The 23,602-nt window shown below is 41.7% G+C and overlaps 1 protein-coding gene across 1 annotated transcript in view; it reads right to left on the bottom strand.

Annotated features, from left to right (window-relative positions):
* The window catches only part of ABCA12 (ATP binding cassette subfamily A member 12), a 507,999-nt gene that overhangs the window by 94,163 nt on the left and 390,234 nt on the right, over positions 1 to 23,602 (bottom strand). Inside the window, exons 38-39 of the mRNA XM_069225635.1 lie at positions 15,277 to 15,529; positions 4,561 to 4,641 (exon numbers count right to left, since the gene is read on the bottom strand). Of these exons, the coding sequence (XP_069081736.1) occupies positions 4,561 to 4,641; positions 15,277 to 15,529 (334 nt within the window). The remainder of the gene's footprint in view (positions 1 to 4,560; positions 4,642 to 15,276; positions 15,530 to 23,602) is intronic.

The following is a 23,602-nucleotide window of genomic DNA, read 5'->3' as shown; positions in this document are numbered from 1 at the left end:
AGCCTCAGGAGACGTGCTCTGCCACAGGCTCAGGAGGGAGAAGTGTCACACAGCACTTGTGCGGACAGAGCTGCACTCAAAAGAGGAGCTCAATGTCACACTCAAGCACTGAATTCAAAAGATGCTCTCACCATTGGCTAAACGGTGAGTAGTTTTGTGATGTGAAAGCTTCCAAGTAAATGAGGAAAGCAAGGTCACAAACCTGAAGAAATTTGTAAAACAAATTTTGTTGAATTCACAAAGAAATTATTTTGCCATAAAACAAAACTCCTCTTAAAATTACTGCATATAACAGCCGGTCATTGGAAGAATGCACTTGCTCACATTGGTCCGTGTGTGGTGGTCAGGAAATTGTTGCCCCATAGTAAAATGAATACCAGAATGAATGATTCTTGGAAAACAAGATTATTCATCCAACTGAACACCACACAGGAAAGCTTCCTTCATATCTCTCTTCTCCGTGCAACTGCTGTGGTTCCTGCTCCGGTGTTCCATTCTGGAACCCAAAGCAGGAACCACAACATCATAAACTCAAAAATACAAACATAACACCCTTTTCAGCAGGCCTTTGTTTTGGGCCTAGCTGGAATTGAAAATAACAAAGTGCAGTCACTGCCTGCAGGTTACTTCTAGGAATGTGTAGCAGACAATGCATAGGCACGTCTAAATGTGTCCCAGTATTGACAAATTACACCAAGACAAATTCAGCATCTTAGACTGGGGCCAGACTGAATCCTGGATCTGGGTCAATAATAGCTTCCTCATCCAGAATTTGGCAGGATCCTCCTTATTTCCTACACTGACCTGCTCACCCTTGAGTTCCACTATTAAAAAACTCTCCTTCACTTGAGAGTTGCTTGAACACTCTATGGACAGCACCTTCAAGGTCCACTCACTGCTCTGTGTGTTCCATGCTCTCTGTTCAGGGCTTCCCACCACGTCATTTCCTTGTTTTCTTTCCTTTGTGCTGTCTTACTTCCACCTATGTTCTCTCAGTGAGACTTTCCTCCCCTTCTGCCTATTTCAGTGTTAGAGTGGGCCCCACCATCACTTCTGCCAAGCCTGAAAGAGCCATCCCTATAGCTACAGTATTTGACTCATGTGAACTACAGATGCTCTTGTACCAGGTTTCCCTGCCTTGTCCAGTGTATGTGCAGACAATGTGGGAACACTGGGTCTTTTTCTGCCACTTGCATCTGTCATAGACTTTACATTTTCATTTATCCTTTCACATCTACATATATCCATCCTTTCACCCTTCCGTCCAGCCTTCAATCCTCTCAAACTTCCTTTAACCATTTCACTTTTTCTTCATTCTAGTTTTCCCTTCCTTCTTTTACCCTTACCTCTTTTCACCATTGTGCCCTACACATTTCTTCTCTTAACTTTATTTCTATATCTATATCTTTCTTTTTCTGACATCCTTATTTTAATTTTTTAGCTTCCTCTTTCCTTTTCACTCTATTTGCCTCTCACACTGCCTTTTCATCATCTTTATAATTTTACTTCCTCGGTCTCCATCTCTGAAGATGTCCATAAAGAGCTAATCAAAGTTCTAGTGGGACTGAGATCACAGTCAAAAACCCTTAGTGCAAATCCCCCTACAGCTGCTAAACAGGGGTTCACAGTGCTTAATGTTGGGGCCCAGCAGCACTCATTTTTGGGGACCTCCTCTTACATTTCCTTATCAGACTTTGATCCTGAGCAAAATAGAGAACATAAACAACAATAGGCCACTCGCCTCGGTGACAGGGTGCCATGATTGTCAAATGAACTCCTGAATTTGAAAAAGGAATCTAAACAACTAGAAAAGGCTTGGAGGAAAAGGTTTGATGAAACTAGTAGAAGCAACTACAAAAAGGCAGTGAAGTAATACCACTATGTTATTTGGAAAGACAGAGTCAATCACTTTGCGACAAAGATTGAAAATGCTTCAAATTCATCTAAGGAACTGTTCAGCATGGTGAATAGTCTGATGAAGGCCACTAAGTATAAATCTGGTCATCCTTCTTCGGAGGTATGGTGCAATATGCTGGCTAACGTTTTCCTGGAGAAGATTAACAATATCCTCTGATCTCTGAAAGGAGATGGTGGAGCAACTACATCCCCCCAGTTGGGCATCAGAACATTCAGCACTTTCCCAGAAATCATGCAGGAAAACACACAGGAAATCTTCACTGCCCTCATTTCTGGGCCCGCTCTGGATTTTGCTTCCTTGGATATCATGCTCAAAGTTGTGACAGCAGTCACTTCCACTTTGATGGATATGTTTAGCTGCTCACTTAAATCAGGTACTGTTCCATCATCCTGGAAACATGTCATTGTTAAGCCACTAATAAAAAAGACAGGGGCAGACTCATTACTCTGCGAAGACTATCACCCAATCTCTCTCCTTCCAGGACCAACTAAAATCCTGGAAAGGTTTGTAAATAAAAATGTATCTCTATACCTGGAGACAAACAGAATCCTATATCCCTCTCAGACAGGCTTTAGACCAGGTAGCAGCACAGAAACGGCCGAGCTATCAGCCACTGAGGGACTGAGGGCTATTCTGGATCAAGGTGGGTCCACAGTCCTGATCCTATTGGATCTTCATGCTATGTTTTACACTGTCTCCCAACCCACTGGATAAAAGGTTGGAGGAAGCAGGTATCACAGGATTATTACTAAAATGGCTTTCCTTCTTCCTCCAAAACAGAACCTTCGAATTGTGTGAAGAGGCCATGCTGTCAGATACTTACTACTTTAAGTGTGGGATACTTCAGTTCTCCTCACTAAGCCCTATGTTATTCAATCTGTATGTCCTCCCATTGGCAGAGCTCATAAAGACCTATGGCTTCTCAATATCCTATGCTGTTGACACCCAAATTATTATTAGCCTTTCCCACCAAACTGAAAGGACGTCCACTCTTCTCAATACTTTCCCTAAGGCATGTGGTGGACTAAATGGCCACTAGCAGTCTTATCTTAAACAGGGATAAGATTGTGGGAAGCAACCCCTCCAGGTGGATAGAAATGAACTGACCAGACTCTCATGGCAGTCAACCCTCCCCTGAAACTGAAGTAAAGAGTTTAGGAGCCAGGCTCGACAATAAGTTCACAATGGAAACCCAAGCCAAGAAACTGGCAGCCACCTGTTTCAGACTACTACAGACTCTGAGAAAACTTCTGAGATTGCTGCCAGAATCCAGATGCAGAGTGGTCGTACAAGTCCTAGTTATCTCATAAGTTGACTACTGAAATTCCCTATATCTGGGGTGTCCTAAGTCAGTCGAATATTGCTGAAGATCCCAAAGCATCACTCGGTAACTGTAGCCCTGAGAACCCTGCCCTGGATTCCAGTACAAAAAAAGAATGCACTTCAAGGTACTTTGTATCGCTCAAAAAGCAATATACAAAAACAACCTAAGTTGATATAGACCCTGCTAAAGAAAGAAAGAAAGAAAAGGGGAAAAAGAAAAAGAGAAAATGTTACAGTTGGGAAAGAGAAAAAAGAGAAAAAGAGAAAAAGATAAAGAGGAAGAGGAAGAGAAAACCGGGATAGAGAATGATGAAAAGGCCTGACATAAAGGAAAAAATTGGAAGTATAAAAAAATAGAAGAGAAAGGTAAAGTAGTGTAAGGCAAAGAGACTGGTGAGTGGCATTATGAACATGAAGTGATTTCGTGCACCATTTGCAGCCCGCTCTAAAATATATACTATATGACGACTCACAAATTCTCCCATGTATAAGGGTCAAATGTTTCAGAACTTTGCTCATTCCCTCTACTACTTCGAACTCACACTAGAAAATTAAAAAATAGACACATCTCTATTTGTGTGCAGTTATATATTTGCATAAGGTGATTGTGAACTGTAACCAATTATACGTGACAATCTATGTTATTGTATGCAGCAAACCTATGTTTCCATACAATTCAAAGTTAATACATTTTGAAAAACTTCCATGGTTTTGAGCTTTTCTCATTTTGCCAGGATCTGGGCAAATTTCTAAATATTATATGTAACACTAATATTTCTAAAATGTATGACACAATAATGGATATCCGACAGTAGTGTGAGTTGAGATGTCCCCCGTCTAATGAAAGTCATTCGTGTTATAAAGGGTTATACTTTTAATAACTATTGTTCTTAGCTTTGCATACTGTTAATCGCCTTGTAAGTATAACATCAACATTTTTGTGTAAGTAATAAACCACATAAACACACAGTGGATATAAGCTAACCCAAAACAACCAGTGTCTGAAGTATTGACACCATAGCCCTCTCAGTTTATTTTTTGTTTTGATGACATGAGCTCGAGAACAAAGCTCTAGTCAGACCTAAGAATTTCTAAATATAACTATTCCTCCATGTGCTATGAGACTGATTTTTTTGAGTGAGAAAAGAAATTGCCTAAGGTAAAAGGAAGGTTTCTTGGAGGACAAGCCTGGAAGATATAGAGCACAGATACTAGTAAAAGCAAGTGGAATGCTTTGAAGGGAGTGCACCAAACCTAAGTAAAGAACTTTCCCCTTCCTAAAGAAAGAGTTCAAGCAAACAAAATAACTCATAACATACGTGCTGTTCATGCAGGTGTTGTCTATCCCAGGGAAGGACAGCATTGCATTCACAAGATGATCTGTGCTGCTGTTGGAATTTCTAGAGTAAAAAAAAAGTGAGAGAAAAAACATTGAGTCACTGAAAACGTTGAAATGAAAAAAACAAGAGATTAATGGCTTAAAGGATGGCAGTGGCATTATGTAATCTCTGGTACACCATAATACTGGTACATCACAGTGTGAAGTGAGTTGACATTTTGACCCCTCGAAAAGCTAACGTCTCTTGACATAAGGACACTTACAAGCCCATTGCTAGTGGGCGAGTATTGGTCCTGGAATTTCCATCACTCTGGATAACCAATACTTCAGTTATTGTGGAACAACTGGTGTTCACGCACAGGTACCCCCGCGTTCACCCCATTCCAAAAGGTGTTATGTCCATGATAACAACTTCTGACCAGTGTTGTGTTCATGTACTTGTTCTCCTAATGGGCCACTCACGCTTAGGACAGAAATAATTTGTGTGTTTCTTATACTATCCATTCAAAAAATTGTCTTCTTGTTTCATGGAAAGTTTTCTGAAATGTGTTTTTTACTTTCTTATTTTTTGCTAAAGGAAGAACTTTTACAAGCAGGCTCTAGATCGCCTAATAAGTTAAGAGAAATTACTTTAGGTTTCAAGATCAGCTAAGGTTCTCCATTGTCTTTCCAAGACGTTTCTGGATTAATTTACCATTTTCAAATACAAAAATTGCGAAAACCCCACGACCAATAAGCAAAGAGAAAAAGATTGGCAAACAATGCAAGAAATCGAATGCAAATTTTTTGGAACTGCGAAATTCGGTGTACATGAAGTTATTTTTCTAAAACAGATTCACGGGAAAGCAAAACTTTTCTTCTGTTTCTTCAAATTATTGTTTTCTTCAAAAACAATATAACAATTATTGAAAATCTTTTCTTTTACCATTTTACCCACTCTCTACAGTGATTACACAACTGCCCCTAGATACCACCCCTTTAAATTAAAATCCTATGTTTGCCTTTCCAGTACTAGACGTGAAAAAACCCAAAGGTTCTGTGCCAGCATGTTTCTTAATTTAGCTACAGGTTGTATTTTTGAAAACAAATGTACCACTTAGGGATGCTGTCTCTTTCATAAGAAGATAAATTGTGTTTTGTTTCTGTTTTGAAAAACATGTTGATTATTGAGGACCGTGTAAACGTTTAATAGTAAAGCTGTCTAACAAGATATGTAGCTTTTACTTTGTCTGTTTTTTCACACACCTAGGCCCATATTTATACTTTTTTAGCACCGCATTTGCACCACTTTTTGACGCAAAAACGGAGCAAACATCCAAACTACAATTGTATTTTGCAAGTTTGCGCCGCTTTAGCGTAAAAAAAAAGACATAAATGCGGCGCTAAAAAAGTATAAATATGGGCCCTACTGTTTCCCATAGATTTGCAATAATTACATAACTATCAATGACTGCTGTGAGCCTCTTTGTGACAGAGTAGTATAGTGCTGTCTGCATAAAAATGATAAAAAACTCGATACGACCCAATATCTGGGGCAAAAGAGTGAGTCGGCAGACTTGTCTTTGCATGGTCAAAATCCATAGGTTGAACAGAAATGGGGCAAGACACCCTCACGTATAACCCTGCTTTCATTAAATATTTTCCTTTAGAATTTTCACTCTTTTCTCTAGTAAATCATAACCATGATCTTGCAATGCAAATGCTGAATTGTTATATTTATTTTAAGTTGAGATTTATGTTATCTTGCATTTGATATGTTCATTGCAAGTTAATATTGTGTTTATGATATGTGCTTGTTTTTGTTATTTAATGCTGATTTATTGTTATGATTATATTTTTAATGCAATATGTATCCTAATTTAATATTTAGGTTATGTTTATGGGATGTGCACTTTGGTTTATGTAATGTTTAATTATTTTCATGCTACGTCTTTGACCTATTTTATCATGATTATGTTGTCTTTAGTTATGTCTGAGTTGTGCTTATTTTATATTTATTTTATGTTTGGTAAAGTGTTCTTTTGTTTTTCTTAAGATATTTTCATTAAAGTTCTGTTTAATAAGACAAATATACTTCTGTATTGGAGTGTAAAGTATCAAGACAGATATCTTTGGGCATAGCGCATCAGAGTAAAGAGCATTTCCAAGATGCATAAATGTATTGTTCCTATATGTTGCGATTGAGGATAATCTTACTGTTTCAGTTTGTCTTGTTGTGCTATGTTTCTGCTAGGCTTGTTTTGCATTTAAGGGATTTTTTGGTGGGCATATGGTATGTTGTGAAGCAGAGAGAGAAATAAAGAGTAAGGTAGAAATGTCAGAGTAAGATCGATAGAGGGCACAAGGCTCACATTTTCCCTTTTACACCAAAAATGAATAAACCTCTTTTCTACATTTAACAAATTGTACTTATTTGTGTATCAATGAGTATGTAAAAGTTTCAGTTAACCCATACATGGCATCAGGCTCCATTCAGGCGGGAGACTTCCGAACTTTTAAACTAAATATGGCTTTATTTTAGCTGACTCCTGCCTAAAATTGTCTCTACTTCCAGTCGCAGCTCGCAAGAGGGAAAATGGGCAGGAAGCGCTTGGCCGGTGGGGGCACAACAAAAAAAAAACGTACCTTTTTATCCTGCGCCGCTCCATTCACTCTGCTCCTCTGTCGCAGGCAGGCACAGGCTCCCAGCCTGCCCTGCGGACAATCCTGACACTGCTCAAAGCAGTCAAACATACTTGTGCACTGAGGGGGAGTGCTGTGCATTTCCCCTCCATCCACGTCATGCCGTGGTCCTGCCCACTTTTATAGAAACAACATATTAAACTGAGTTTATTATGTTGTTTCTATAAAAGTTTTGCAGGTCCTGCTGCTGGGGGGGTGGGAGGAGACGCTTCTCCGTCCTAGTAGAAGAGCCGCCCCTGTCTGCTTCCGAGCTCAATGCGGGAAATACATTCCCCAGATTTTTTTTCATAATCTCCCGTTTTGCTGTTCTAAAATTTTGTTATACATCCCTTTTACGTAAAAAGAAAAGTTGCATCATTCAGAAGCAGCCTTTGATCCGAGTGTCAAGCCTCTCCCATGCCCCCTTAACCTCTTTTTTATCATGTACCATGCAGTTCAGGAACACTTAATAACGTTTTGGCTTTATATATGAGGCTTATGCTTACAGCTATAAATACAAAGCAGGGTAGAGAAACAGGAGGAGTTTGGGACAGGATGCATGGGTTGAAGGAGTAATTAAAATCTACCGGCAGAATTGCCCAAAATTGATGAAGTTTTTAGAACTTGATAATTCCTCAACATAATTAGGTTGTGAAGTTTGTCAGCATCAGACAACTTTGCCTGCTAGTGAACTTTGCTGTCAAGAAAGTGGAGATTTTTTCCCAAATTTTTTCTGCAGGAAAATTGTACCATAACGTAGATTTCGATGCTCCTATCCGCAGTGTTTATACAATTTTTGCCAAAATAGTCATAACTGTGCGTTTCCTACAATTCCATTGCAGGGTTACTGAATCAGATAGTTCAAAGACTTACCCTTCAGCACAAACGACAAAGCAAAATGTTGAACTGCAGTGCTGCCAGTCGGCAGGAGCATCCTTGTCATGTATAAAGTGTATTCACCTGAAGCCAGCAGAGCATAGTTTTGTGGTGCAAAATCAATCTGAATTTATGTAATTATCTGTTTCCACATACACGTATAAATGTCACTTACAGGACAGGATCTCTGAGATCTCGAGAAGCTTTGCTGACAAGGCCACGGCCAGGTAATTTGTTTTGCTTTGCCTATCAGATAATGTGTCTTCAATATATTCTCCGATCTAGAGCTGTTTATGATTTTGAGACCGAATGGATGTTCAGAAGCCGTATTAGAAATCACTGCAGTGAATGCAGGTAACAAATATCCTTCCATAAGAACTGGAGAGAGGACAACTATGCCAAACCAACTGATTCAAGCATTGGCAATGCCAATAATTATAAGCAGTATACTCTGTTCGCAGTACTATTTTTTGTTTTGGCTTAGATGTCCATGTTACGACTCGGTCGTCCCATTTCCAGGGGGCGCTGTAAGGGGACTGTCAGAAGCCTGGGAATCACCTTGAACACCTATCTAGAGTCCCTTGCTGACTCCTGTTTGTTTCTCTTTTCTCCATGGTACACTTGTGTATGACTACATTTGTTTCTTGGGACTGCAAATCCCATAATGCACAGCTTGGTAGTCAGGAAAACCCGGATTCTGTTTCCCATTGTTTTCAATGGGAGAAGTCCAGTAGCTCCTTTTCACTAGATCCTCTCCTCCAGGACTTGCAAGTGTCCGAAACCATACAACACCTGAAACCTCTCCTGTGCAGCCCAGCTTGGAACTGCTTATAAGCAGCCATTTCCTCAAGATCCTTGTCGTGCATCGGACTTCAATTCCTTTGTGTTACAGACCCCTTGTCGGATGGTGTTCCAGTTTTGTTCCTGTTCCTGTTCTGTTCCAGCTTGATCCTGTTTCCTGTTTCTCTGCCCTGTTCCTGGTTGTTCCAGCCAGAGTCTGCTCCCTACTTCTTAGCCTTGTACCTGTTTGTTTCTTCCAAAGCCTGCTCCCTGTTTCTCTGCCCTGCTCCTGCCTTGTTTCAGCCTGAACCTTCTCTCTGTTTACCAGTCCTGTTTACTTCTCATTTCCTACTCCCTGTATTCCAGTCCTGTCCTTGCCTGTTCCAGCCAGAGCCTGTTCTCAGTTTCCCAGTCCTGTCTCTGTCTGTCCCAGCCAGAAGTTTGCGCCCTGTTTTCAAGTCCTAGACCCGCCTTTGCTTCAGCCTGAGCCTGTTCCTAGTTCTTGCCTCTGCCTCTTTGTTTGTTCCCTTCTGTTTCTGTTTCTTCTTGGTTCTTTGTGTCTGGTAAGTGTTCTATCAGTCTTCACCAGTGTATACGTGTCCTCCTGTGTACTGGGGTTGGCTCCTGGTTTCCAGGCGGCAATTCCAGCCCCCATCCTTGTCCAGTGTTATACGTTGTATTTCGTGCCTAACAGTGACAGTGTGCTATTGCTGTTTTCTCAGGAATCGCCACTGTGTTTCCAGCTTGACCCACAAGAGCGTGTCCTGTGTATGTAAGTACTATCCTTGTTTGTGCTCTAGGGTCCAGAGACAGAATCACTTCTGCTGCCTCCTTTCTATGGGGCTGGCAGGGTGACTATCTGTAAGAGCAAACTGCACAGAGGCATTGAGATTCCCTGTCACTGTGGGAAGTTCTGCGCCTTACTCTGTGTACAACCCCAGCGTGTTTGTCCACTGGTAATCCGTTTCCTGTTTGTTCACACAAAGGTTGCTCTGCTTTTACTTTCCTGTTTCCTGTGCCTATCCATAGCTGTCCTTTCCGTGTATGCCTTTAGCTGCTCCTCTGCCCCAGTGTACTACCTCTTTAGGATATTCAGTGACCTCAAGGGGTGTCCCAACCAAAGTCCTGATCAGACCCGCCCGAAACCGTGACAGTCCATCGTGAATTTGTGTGTAGAATAGAATATGCAAAGATCCTCAATGGCCATTTTGGATTGGGTTTAAAGGCATTATAAATACATTAAAATATGCCTGCTACAGACGCGACCATCTGCGAAGGCCATCTTTGAATGTGCTTGTATTGTTTTAACAAATGTCATTCAAAAATGATCAGTGTGAATGCACAGGCATCTATGGTGACCATCTTAGAATGGACTTTGGTTTATTTGAATAAGTCCTGTTCACAGATAACTGTGCATGCATTCGCAGTGGCCATCTTTGAGTGGAACTTCCTAAAATAAAACAATCATATTTGTAGATGCCCACAGCATGTATGAGCGCATGCACACATGGGGTGACCATCTTGAAATGGCTAAAAAAGTATTTTAAGCTGACCACCTGCCAAAAGAGGGGCCAATGACAAAACCCCCCAAAACGTTTAAAAAACAAGAAGGCTGAGGGGTGTGAAAAGATGCTGGGTCAGAGAATGGTAGAAATTAGGGGAAATGAACGAAGAGAAAGAGAGAGGAAATAGTTCCTCTCATGCACTGCTGACTAAAAAAGTATAAATCAGGCCATAAGTGTTCTTCCAATGCTAATATTAAAGTTCAAATCCAGTTCTTGGCAGTGCTAGGAATCCTTTGTATACTTTCTTCCGTCACCAATATATAAGCTCACTCCTCCATCCCACACAGGTACTTTCTCTTCTGCCTAGCCCCTGTGCTCGCTTTTAAATCCCATGTCAGGTACCTTCTACTCTATTGCTGCTAGAGTATTCTCTGTCTGACAGATCAATAAACACTGTCTCTTCCATTCTCCAGGTATTTCTGCATCCACTTCACCTCAGGTTCTCTCTCTCCTCAATCCCTACACAAATTTCCCTTGACATTGTACTCTGGCATCATTCATCCATCTCAGGTTTCTCTTTGCTGTCTCAATATTACACACAATTACCTTCTGTACCTCTCATGTGGTATTTCTTCAACCCTCTTCCTATTGAACTCCTATTCCTGTCTTGCATCCTCCACTGTCACCACAGAGTAACCTACTTTCTCTTATGTTATTTTTTACACCACACTTTTACTCTCACTTAAATACTTCCAATGCACTGATTACCCACCCTTTGGTACCTTCTGTACCCTCAGGTACCCAATGTTACACCTCAAAGAATGTTTCATCCATTCTACTCAGGTACTCTATATTGCTTCTTAATTAGAAATTCCATACTCCCCTGTTACAGCCAAATCACTCTCTGTACTGTGAATGCACCTATGCCTGCCCACCATGCACATCAAAACTGCCCATTGTGTCCTCAACTTCAACCCCATCCTATGCCACCCAGTTCTCACAAAGAACAATACTCCTGTGTGGATTCTTTGTGTTTTGAACCTTTGAAGGTGGCGAATCCTCTGAAGACATGCAGCAAAAATGTTTTTATGGATGCGCATCATGTGTTTTCAATGAACAGTACAGAATCAGCTGTGAAGGCTGTTTTGTAAAAGTCTACTGATAAAACAGCTGCTAGTTCAGTGCTGAAGCTTTTATTGAAGTAGCAGGACGGGCACCATTGTTTTCTCATGCAAAGGACGAGGATCATGGTCTCCTTCAGCCCAACAACCTTGTGTCATGTGAGAGAACCATAGCTAATTCTATTTTTTTGTTGCTACAACAGTTTCTGCGCTGGGATTTTCAGCACATTCGTACGTTGGTTAAAGTAAAACCACAAGTCCCAGAATACAAGGCGTTGTAGTAAAAAAAAGCAGAACTTGCTGAATGTGTCTCACATGGCATGGAGCTACTTGGCAGATATGTGCACAGCAGAAATTAGTTCCTGAAGGACCCTTGGTCTTAATTTCGGTAGTGCCACTTCCTAGCACAGCATGGGCATTATTAAAGTTTTTTTTAAATGGAGGACCTTTTGAATGTGTGGCCTGCATTCCTGAGCACGTTTGCCCAATTCCCAGTCAAAGCACTTCACTCACCATTGTGGAAGGAAATGACAGGATGCTACATAAAAGTCATTTTTGAAGCATAAATAAAGTAGGAGTAAAGTTTTCACATTTTATTCTTTTTGCATATTCATCGACTTTTCGAACAATAGTACCTAATCTTGCAGATACTCAGGCAGAATGGTTGAAACAACATGAAACATGTCGTGTTGGTGATTGAAACAAAGTGAAACACATAGGGCCATCTTTATGGATTTTGCCGCAAAACTGCGCTAATGCAGTTTTGCGGCAAAATCCATAGCGCCTGCTAGCGCCATTCCATACCGCCAGCTGAGCGCCATATTTATGGAATGGCGCATGGTGGTGCACAGGACAGGCTAGCATCTAAATAAAAGATGCAAGCCGGGGTTGGGAGGATGGGCAGAAGGGAAAAGGCATTAGTGGACCAGGAATGACACTAGGCTGTATAGCGGCAACAATTATGCCACTAACCAGCCTAGTGCAATTTCCTGACGCACTACCACCGAAACATGACTCCTGTCTAAGAAAAGACAGGAGTCATGCCCACCATCCCAATGGCCAACCCAGGGGACCAGTGTGCCCTGGCCATCATACCTAGTACCAGGCAGGGGGCCCCAAGTAATGGGTCCCCAATGGCACTGAAAAAATAAAAAAAATTAAACTTACTTACCCAGGATGAGGGTCCCCCAACCTATGGTGTCCCTCTTGTGTGGGTGGGGGGTGCCTGTCACTTGGGGTGGGCACCTGTGGGCCCATTCCATGGTGTTTAGCCATTTAAATGGGTCCACAGGTCCCCTAGCGCCTGGACAGACCCAGGTGTTCAAAAATAAGCATGCCAACACCATTATTTGGGTCAACCTACTCGGTGCGTGTCAATTTTGCGCCAGAGTATAAATCAGGCATTGGGGGCTTAGAGTCATATTGTGAACGGGAATGCTTACTTTGCATCCACAATATGGGGATAAGCGTTATATTTTGACACTAGATGGGTGTAGCGTCAAAATAGAAATGTGGAGTTAATTTGGCACCGTTTTAGAGTCAAAATAAATTACGCTAAAACGGCACAAACATAGTATAAATATGCCCCATAGTGTTGGCAGGTTGTCCGCAAGATGAGTTACAACTGCCTTAAAAGCATGTGATTATGAAAGACAATAAAAATGCTCTAGGACAAAGTTTTGATCAGCAGCCCACCTTTTACTTTGACAATGATGAATGAAATGCGTTGATTATGATAACCAGTGCTTTAAATGGGCCGGTACTCTCCGGTACTGAGTACCGGCACTTTTTTATTTTGAGAGGGAGAGTACCGGCATATCTCAGGAAAAACGTAATACTTTTAATTGGAGAGTACCGGCACTTCTCAGAAACAAGCAGGTACTCTATTACAGAGTACCTGCACTTCTCATTTTCCATTTAAAGCACTGATGATAACGCATTTCATGGTTCGTCTGCCACTGGGAGTTTGGCTGGCTTCACTTTGAGAAAGCACCTGCTTATAGGAGGGAAGTGGAACAGGTACGCATCATGAAACGACCTTTGTGGAACTGCCTGTAACCTACAACTAACCTGAATAAATGAGTTTCTGACCTTTCCCTCACTGCATATACTGGCTTGCACCTACCTTTCTGTGTTATGCTCGGCGCTTCCGCCCACTGACTGCTGTGTATGCAAAGGCTCTCTACACGGAGGGTGACCAGATGATGAGAAAAACCGGGACAGTTCACAAGAATGGAAGGATTGCCATTACAACAGCGTGCACAGATTGACTGCAGTCAATAACATAGGATTACAGAAGAGGCACTAAGAACATAAACAAAATGCAATTTTTAAAGCTAGTATAATGCTTGTTAGTAAACTTTCTTTTTGATCACACCTGCTAAGAGGTTCTGCTTTGGTAATCAAAAATATCACCTCCCACTGTTTCTAAGAGACCCTCTCTTAAAACTGGGACATGAGTTAAATTTCCTGAAATCTGCCTGGACAGCTGGTGAAAAACCGGGCCTTTCCCAGCAAATCCAAGATACCTGGCCACCCTATCTATAGGGGATGACACGACTTATGCTCCCGGAGTTCTATCAGAGCAGAGAGCTAGCAGAGAGAAGTGAGAGGGCCTCCTCCACAAGGCTCCCTGATGCAAGGTGCTTTCTGTGCAGATCAGTAGGCCTGACATCCGACGTGGATAGTTCACTGCAGGCTCGCTCAGACACCAAGGCCCATATTTATACTTTTTTAGCGCCCCATTTGAGTCATTTTTTGTGTGCAAAAGCGACGCAAACTTGCAATATACAATTGTATTTTGTAAGTTTGCGCCGCTTTTGCGTCAAAAAGCGGCGCAAATGCGTCTCAAAACAAGTATAAATATGGGCCCAAGTGGTGTCCCATATGTACGCAGTCAGCTGCTGAATTCAGCTGAACCATCATGGTACACTGGGAGTTCGTGCATGCGCTGTGCCAGTGAGAAGTAAGCTCATGAGGCGAGAAGCTGAGGAGCCTGAACGATCCCCCAGTACGCCACGATCATGACATCAGGTCAACTTTATGACACACTGTGATAGGAACCGTCAGCAAGGTAAACAGCGCTGCTCTCAGGTCATTACTCTAGCAGCATTGAGTGTTGCGTACTTTTGAGTGATCCGAGCACAACTAGGACCTAGAATTGCGTAACCCCATTTCAGTGCGGCCATGTGGGAGTAATCGCTGAAATGCGTTAGGTTACCCCTTGATGAGTGGCACTTGACAGGGCTGCCTGTAATGGTAGTATGGAGTGAGTTCTATTCACGCCATCAAAAATGCCCCACGTTCCTTCAAAAATAGCATACAACACATTTTATTTTGACTTGAAATCCTGTTAAAAAACATGGCCATCGTCGAAAAAACATTAAGGGGAAGAAACACAAAAGTATTTAGAAGTACAGGAACTACAGGAGTATTTTTTACGTAATCTTACATACCTTCCTGAATCAAGTAAGAAAAATCCAACTCCTTTTTAGTAAAAATGCCAAGAAGGCAGAGTCATTACTGTCAGTCAGTATTGCTTGCACATACACATTCCATGAATATTTCCATTTAAGATGTTTTGGGGCCCACTCACTACATAAAAGAGTACTACTTTATCTACTCAAAAATGGCTCTGAGAATAGGCCCTTACATTCTCACATAACTCTACAACACCACACGTGTTTTTCAGGCTAAACACTTGCTAATGTTCTATGAGTCATTTCAATTGGAAGGTTTGATTACGATACTTACCCAAAGGCGACGTTCTGGCCGGTGGAGCCATAGAGTGATGGAGACAGCAGAAGTGGGGGATACTCTCCTGCGTCAGAAGTCAAGGTTCCAAGCCCCATTGCTGCGATGACGAAGAGCACAGGCAGCAAAATCTGAGAGATCAGTCCCTTCCAGTTCCGCCGAGAGTTATGGAACCGTTTGATGAATATTGCCAACATTTTCTTAAACAGCAACACCACTCCGCTAACCTTTTTGGTTCTTGTTAAGGCTTGTTCTGTGCAGGTGAGAGAGGACGCAGTTTATAGTTACGTGTTGCATACACTAGCTGTTCCGTCTTATAGTCGTGAAAATGTGACATAACATTTAATTTACAAATAGTAATAGTAAAACTTCATTGTAAGTGCTGATGGAAAAATGATGCACCCAGACCAAAGTCCCCACCTGGCAATGGGAAAATACATGCATGAATATGGTGCTTGTGACATATATTATTACACAGGATTCTCCCTACCACCATATTTTTGCAAAGCAAAACCCAACAGGAACTTTTTGAAAGAACTTGAACAGGTAAATTCCTCGGATTAGGCACAAATAAACAACATTCAATTTGTGCACGATTTTAAAGTTACTCCACGCTTACATGGGAGGTATTTGTTGTTCGATGTAGCCAACAGTGTGAAAGAATGAAGGAAATGAGAAAATTAATTGAAAACAATCACACAGTTAGCACTTTAGTTAGTAAAAAATATCATAATAATAAGTTCAGAAGCCTAAATAATTTTTTTAGACTGCTGAGTCTGTCGACTGCTGGGGTGGCAGAATAACCTTAGGGCGGAGGAGCGTCAGCCAGCAGCAGCAGCTGCAAAACCTTTACAAGGAAACAATAACAAACTTTGTTTATTATCGTTTTCTTGTAAAGGGGTGGGGCATTGGAGGTGACGAGCACATAGAGCATAGAGCACTCCCCTCAGTGCGCATGTATGTTTAGCCGGCTGTCTTGGGCTGGCCAAACACACATGCGCAGTTGGCTCTCTCCAGCCAGCACTGTCTTGTCGAGCTGGAGAGAGCCTGCACAGGCTCCCAGTCTGCCTGGGAGCACCCTGGCTGGGAGCTCCCAGCCAATCCTAACGCTGCTTTGAGCAGGGTGAAGAGTGGCCACAGGGCAGGCTGCGAGCCTGTGCCTGCAGCCTAGAGTGACGAGGGAAAGAGGAGTGATGCAGCGGCAACGGATGAGGTATATATATTTTTTTTCAATTAAATGCTCCCCCACAACGTGCCGCACCGGCCACGCCCCTTCAGAGGGCAGAGAGCCGTGACTGCAGAATACCAAGGCAGCCTAATCTTGATTCAATTTCATGCCTTGTTTGTCTGTCACCCCCTACTTCCCGCAGACGTGCTCTTGCCTGCATCATCATAAACTTCTGTCTTTACTCCCAAAAAGCGTCTTGCTGTTCCACAGCTCCGCTACCAATGGCCTGACCTACTGAATGGAAGCCAGCGATCCATTGCTGTCCTAGTAGTCTGTGTAGGTGAAGGAATATCTAAACACAAAAAACTCCCAGTTCCACACACCTTAAGACTTTATGACTATGTTTAGCTGCTCCAAGTCCTTTGGACTTGGAGTTCAGATCCCCATCCCAAGCCTATCAGGATCCGCTGCCACAGTACCTTTATGAGTGACCACTGGTACCCTATATATTGGGCTTTGAAGTTTTCATATTAGGCTTTACCATCATCAAATTACTGACTATGACTCCCTGATTACAGGAGTAATTGAAACAATTTGACAACATCTGGCCTATTACATGAAACAGGTGTTTGCAACTACAGTACTTTGAGGAATGAAACAATTGTAATTGGACTGCTAGCTGAAGACAATGGGTTGCTAATAGTTTTTGTAGGACCACCTGGCAAGGGGGTTCTTTTGCAATAACATTTGCAAAACCTCCTCTGTGCCTTTTCAAACTCAGGGTCTAACTAGAAGTGTTCCCCAACAATTCACTGAGGTTTTCTAACACCAAGAAAAACCTGATGTTTGTGCTACACTGAGGAGCCAAACCTCATACTGAAACATCCTTATCTTGACACAGCTTTGGAAGAGTTATATTTCTGACATATTTTCAATTGAAGGAATCCCCGTTTTGAATTATACACATTCATTTATTTGGGTGTATGTTTCAAATATAAAATGCACACTTAACGCTGTTATTCATTGCAAAGTAATACTTCAGCTTGCTTGAATATATTCATGTTTATTTTTTCATGCTGAGAAATGTTTTTCTAGACTAGAGGGGCATACTATTAACTGTTTATTTTGAAAATGTTACACACTGTTCAAAATGCATAAACTGTAACAAAGCATTATTACATAGAGAGTTACTTCGATCCAGGGCCTGAAGACTGAGGGTCATTTATTAGCCACAAACACAGCTTTCGTTACTGAAGGCTACAGAGAAGGCACATTGAGTCTTCCTACCACCTCATATGCCAGTTTAATGACAACATAGCTACAGAGAAACAGAGACAATAACAGCAGCTGCAGTTTCATTACCAAACATTGATTCTATTGTTCATAAAATGTATATGGGTGCAGACTATCTATAAAACTTGGTTAGATGCTTATTTGGTGCTAATTTGTCTTATTTAGCCCATGAAAAGGAGGGATTGGAGATATTGGTGTAAAGATGTCCTATAATACAGCCATAATGTTACAGTATTTTCTGTTATTCTGCCTTCAGACAAGTATCATTGTCACTATTTTGTCAATTTTAATAATAGTTACTGTTCATATTTGTGAGAAATTGGCTTGTTAGTTGACTGGGGTGCGAGCCCTGGTCAAGCAGAAAACACAATTCTTGGCAGGGTAAGTCACCAACACACTTTCAATTAACCATGCTCAACCCTGGTAGGTGGGCACAGAGAAGTCAGGCTTAATTTAAGAGGCAATGCGTAAAGAATTTGTGAAACACTTCAAACAGTAAAACATTGAAAACATCAACCAAAAAGTGCTACACCTAGTTCAAAAAATAGGACTTAATTTAATAAATAAAACAGACCAAAATGACAAAAATCCATCAGTACAGCTTGTGTTATGAATTATTAAAGACTAAACAGCAGAAAAGTACTTAGAAGCAAAAAACGCCAACTGGGGCTATCTGGTTACACCGACCAGGGCAAATCCAAAAGTTCTGACTGACCACAATGGAGCATGTGCCGACTACAGGGACCCTTTTGGGCTAGCTGAACCATAGTACCTTAAATCCTAATGCTGGAGCGTTGTGCCGGTTCCGAACCATGTTGTCGAGAGGATGAGTCAATTTTCCCCACGCAGTTGAGGAGATACATAAAAGTTCCCTATGCAGTGATGACAATGTGTTAGAGCCAAGATACGGTGGAGTTCGGGTGCAGATTGTGTAGGTGTCGAAGTGATGCGCTGGTTCCGATTAATGCAGTGGCTGCAATGTCGAGGCTGTTGTCGACAGAGTTGTAGGGGCCTTGTGCCGAGAGAAACACTGCAGTACTGGTTCCGATTGTGATGCACCGGGTTTATCCACACAACGGCAGAGATGCGATGTTTCTTTTCCCACAATGGCGGAGATGCTGTGGTTCTACTAGAGCAACACCTGAAGATCTACCTTCAAGGGCCCAGGACTGAGGTGTCACTACTTGGCAGATCAGGCTTACAGCTGGCAGAGTCCAGTTGCAGTGTTGGGTTTGTTGGAAGTCATTTATGTCCCTGAGACTTCAAATCATGAAACCAGACAGCTGGACCTTGGAGTCACACTGGGTTCTGGGTTGGAGAGTTGCAAGTCCAGTCCTTCTCACCCAGGCAGGGAGAGCAGCAGGCCAGTACAGCCACACAGCAGTTCGTCTAGATCTACAGTCCAGCAGAGTGACAGTCCCTGTAGCAGCACAGCAGTCCCTCTTCAGAAGTGTACTGAAGTGGTAAGGTTTGAGGTCCAGTTCTTATACCCATTGGTGCCTTTGAAGTGGGGAAGACTTCACAGAGGTCTTTGAAATGCACAGAGGTACTCCCTTCCTGCCCTGGCGTGCCTCAGACTCACTACAAGGAGGTAGGCAGCCCTTTTTGTGGGGACATGACAAAACCTATTCTGGTGTAAGTGTGAGGGTGTGGCCAGCACCTCCCTCCCATCCTGCCAGGATGGCCATCAGGGCTCATCAAGTCATACATAAGCTCCATTATGTGTGGCTGTGTAAAGGGAATACATAAAGCCCAGCCATCACCTAAACCAGACAAGTGGTCAGAGACAGGCTGTAGACACACAGGGCTAAGAGCAGGAAAATGTCAACTTTCTAAAAGTGGCATTTTTAAATTGTAACAATAAATTTGGCTTTACTACTAAAGAGGATTTATCATTACAATTCAATAGGTACTAAACATGACAGATCTACCTCCCCCAATTAGGGATCACAGCTTATTAAATGCAATAAGGAATCTCCAATGTTATTCTATGAGAGGGGTAGGCCTCACAGTAGTGAAAAACAAATGTGGGACTATTTCACTACCAGGACCCGTAAAACTGAAAGGCACATGTCCTCCCTTTTAAATATATAGCACCCTACCCTATGGGCTACCTAGGGCCTACCTGAGTGGTGACATAAATGTAAAAAAAGGGGTGTTTAACGATTAGCAGGGGTTTTAGCTGCCTAGTAGCAATGGCACCATGAGACTGTATTCAGACTGTAATGACAGGCCTGGGGCATATTTAAAGCGCTTCTTAAGTGGGTGGCACAATCAGTGCTGCATTCCCACTAGTTGCATTTAATTTAGTGGCCCTAGGAACATGTAGTGCATTTTAGTAGGGACGTGTAAGTAAATTAACTATGCCAATGAGGTACATACCAATCAAACCATGTTTAAGGGAGTGAGCACAATCACTTTAGCAGTGGTTAGCAGTGGTAAAGAGCACAGAGTCCTAAGGCCAACAAAAATGAATTCACCAAAATTGGAGGTAAGGATGCAAATGGTTTGGCGGAAGACCACCCTAAGGCTGATAGATCTTACAAATGTCCTCGCGAGCTGAAAGGGGAGAGAAATACCCAACCTTCTGTGAGTTCTCATCACTAAGACATAAGAACCTGAAGAGACCATCAGCATTGGTGAGGTCTGACCCAAATCTGTGCTCTACTGTAAAGTCCATTCTCTGTAGGGTGATGGACCACCTCAACAATTTAGCATTATCACCTCTCATTTGCATTAGCCACCTGAGCGGCCTGTGGTCAGTCTGAATCTGGAAGTGAGTCCTAAGCAGTTATGGTCTCAGCTTCTTCAGTGCCCACAGCAAAGGTTTCCCTGTCAATAGCACTCCACCTCTGCTCCCTGAGAAGTAACCTAGTAAAGCTACAGGTTGGTCTAGGCCCTCATTATTAAGCTGTGAAAGATCTGCCCTTTTGCCTGCTCCGAGGCATCAGTTTGAGCAATGTCTTCTCTGGAAAGATTAGAGTCAAATGCTTTTTGGCAAGACTCTGTGCTAAGGCCAACAAAAAATGAATTCAGCAAACTTGGAGGCAAGCAGGTTAAAGGTTTGGAGGAAGACCACTATAAGTCTAACAAGTCTAACAATATTGTATGAATTAGGAAAGGATAGAGATTTTAATAAACCTTGAAAATATATTCCTAATTTCCTAGTATTCTTGAATAGGCCTATTCTTGATGAAACAAGGTTTGTGTTGCACTGACTATTCCTTTGAAGTCTGAGAGGACTGATCATTACCTAAAAGATATCTCATTCTAGTAACGGTCACTAGGTGAAAGGATGGTGGCAGTCCAACAGGCTCTATCATGTTGGTATATTGACTAAGGGCCTGATTTATATCTTGCCGGTATGTATACTCCATTGTAAAGGTGGCCAAGTATATATACCACCCAGATAATGGTCCGCCTGCCAAATGTATATGGTGGGGATGATAGGTTTCTTCACAGTGGAGCCTACTCAGTCTCCGCCATGATAAAACCCTCCGATGGCCCTACGGAGTAAGGCAGACCTCTAATTCTGCCCATCTAGTTTAGATGGGCAGAATTAGAGGTAGTTTTCACTGCCCATCACTGCCAGAAACACCCTGGAAGTAAGGTTCAGTAAAAACTGCTAAATACTCTCCTCGCCATAGCCGAGGGCTCCAATGGCTAGGTGGGCATTGTCTTTTTATTTTCAAAAACAAAATCCTGTTTTGGTGTTTTCTTTTTCAAAGTAAAAAAGAAAACTGTTTCGTACAGGGCTCGTCATTCTAGCAGAGCCCTACATCAAAAATGCAAACTACATTGACAAGAACCATGTGATGACGATTCCTGCCAATGCTTTATGATGGTCATTTATAAATCCCACAGGCGGTTCCTCCACCAGGGCAATGGAGTTATTTACTTCATTGTCCTGGCAGAAGATAGGGCCATTCACCAGTATATAAATCAAGCTCTAAGTACATAATGTCAGAGAGTCTGGACATAAGTATTTCTGGGCTGTCTTTTGGAGAGAAATCAAGAAAACATCAGAAATTAGCAGTAGTAAACCTCCAAAGCACTGAGCCCTCTTGCTAAAACGAATGTCATAGACTAACAATACCTAATTCTAAAAAAAACACGTAGAACAGGATTGGGAACATATCTCCTCAATGGTCAAAGCTACACACTCACTTTTTCATTAATGTAATCTGTTGCACCTACTCTGCTCTCATATGTATTCCAGAAATTAGTTTTTAAATGCATACCTCTGACTGGGTAATTATATTTATTCCTTGTGCTTGTTATAACTATGGTATCATATTGACTGTTTGACCACTGCAACCACTGAAGAGTAACGGAAACAAAGACTGACTTGGATTATTCTTGGGAAAAGTCATGAGCAATCATCAGATGCTGTGACGTACTCTCTTTTAAGCCACACAATAGTGCAGCACCAATTTTTCTCAACTGAAAAGATGCAATTTGGACTGAGTAAAGTCATTTGTGGCTACCATGCAAGCAATACAAATACTTTTCAAGATCAATGACCAATGACCAATCCTATAAATGTACAGTTGCATCCTACTGCAGAGCTAAGAGCATTTCCTTTTTTTTCTCTGTCATCTTCACTGTTGTACTTCTTTTTAACATTTTCTAAACCTGGATCAGATGTTGAAATTCTGACATAGTATTACCTATTGCAACTTGTCGTTTTTTAAATTATAGTATTAGGTAATTAATTAATTCATTCATTGTATACGAGAAAAATGTTCTGGGTATTCTATGTCAGCCGCTCTCTCTTAATCAGGTCTACTTCCCCACTGGAACAGTGCACAGAATAGCACCTATGTCTATGACTCTAATGCATGTCTCATTGGGGAACCTTTTTACTGGTCTATGGTTGGCAGGGGATGAGTTGTGAAGGATTCCTATCTGGATATCTTTTGAGTAAGAGAAGTGTTCTCCAATGACATAATCCATCAAACACATATGATAGAGACTGTGGAGGTAATCTCTGTGCTGTTTGGCTTTCATTAGCTTTCCTGTAGTTTACTCTCCTTCATGTATTCTATCAGGATCTAGTCATATTAGTTCCCCATTGTAATGCCTGCATTGCTGTAAAAAAATGTAATAATTGTTGCATGGTGCTCTAGTATCAGAACGTTATGAACTACATGTTCTATACCAAGGCCCTGGGATACAATTATTTGCAAAAACACTTGTGTTGAAGGCAATAACTGAAGATATTTATATATCATATAAGGCAGCTTAGAAGATTAGAATAACTCCAATATTCTTAAAGCATGTGACAGCCTTTTACCCCCACATCACCATACGTCAGGAGCCTGTAACTTTCCATCCTTAGGATGTCACAAAAAGTGATATCTCATGTATGAACTTGATGAAAGTACAGACTTGCAAACAAATCCAAATTTAATTTAAAAATGAAAACATATATTTCAAATCTTATGAAGCAGGTACAAGGCCTGTTGAAGGGTGGTAGTGGTGCAAAAATGTTCTTATTGCCATATACGTGGGTGCTGCAGACTTATACATCAAAAGGGTGAGAGTCTCAGGAGCATATGGGGTAAGAAGGAAGGAAATTTGTGAGAATCAGATCCACAATCTTTTCTTTTACTTTGTTCCCAAATCATGAGGGGCATAATCTATTTCTAAAAGTGTTTCCATTAAATGGTCAATACCAAATAAAGTCAGTTGAACAGTAGGTAAAAAATGCATCCAAAAGTGTATTAGAAGAAGACATTTCCCTTGACCTTACGTATGAAGTAAAGAAACATCTCTCTCACATTGTTACTCCCACTTTTGGACTGGTATCAGTGTGCTTAGACTGTAGTGCACTGGGATCCTGGTAATCAGGACTCCAGTGTC

Source organism: Pleurodeles waltl, chromosome 3_1 (assembly GCF_031143425.1).
Source record: "Pleurodeles waltl isolate 20211129_DDA chromosome 3_1, aPleWal1.hap1.20221129, whole genome shotgun sequence".
Taxonomy (NCBI): Eukaryota; Metazoa; Chordata; class Amphibia; order Caudata; family Salamandridae; genus Pleurodeles; species Pleurodeles waltl.
The sequence above is the reverse complement of the archived record's forward strand: the minus strand, read 5'-3'. Positions and strand labels throughout refer to the sequence as shown.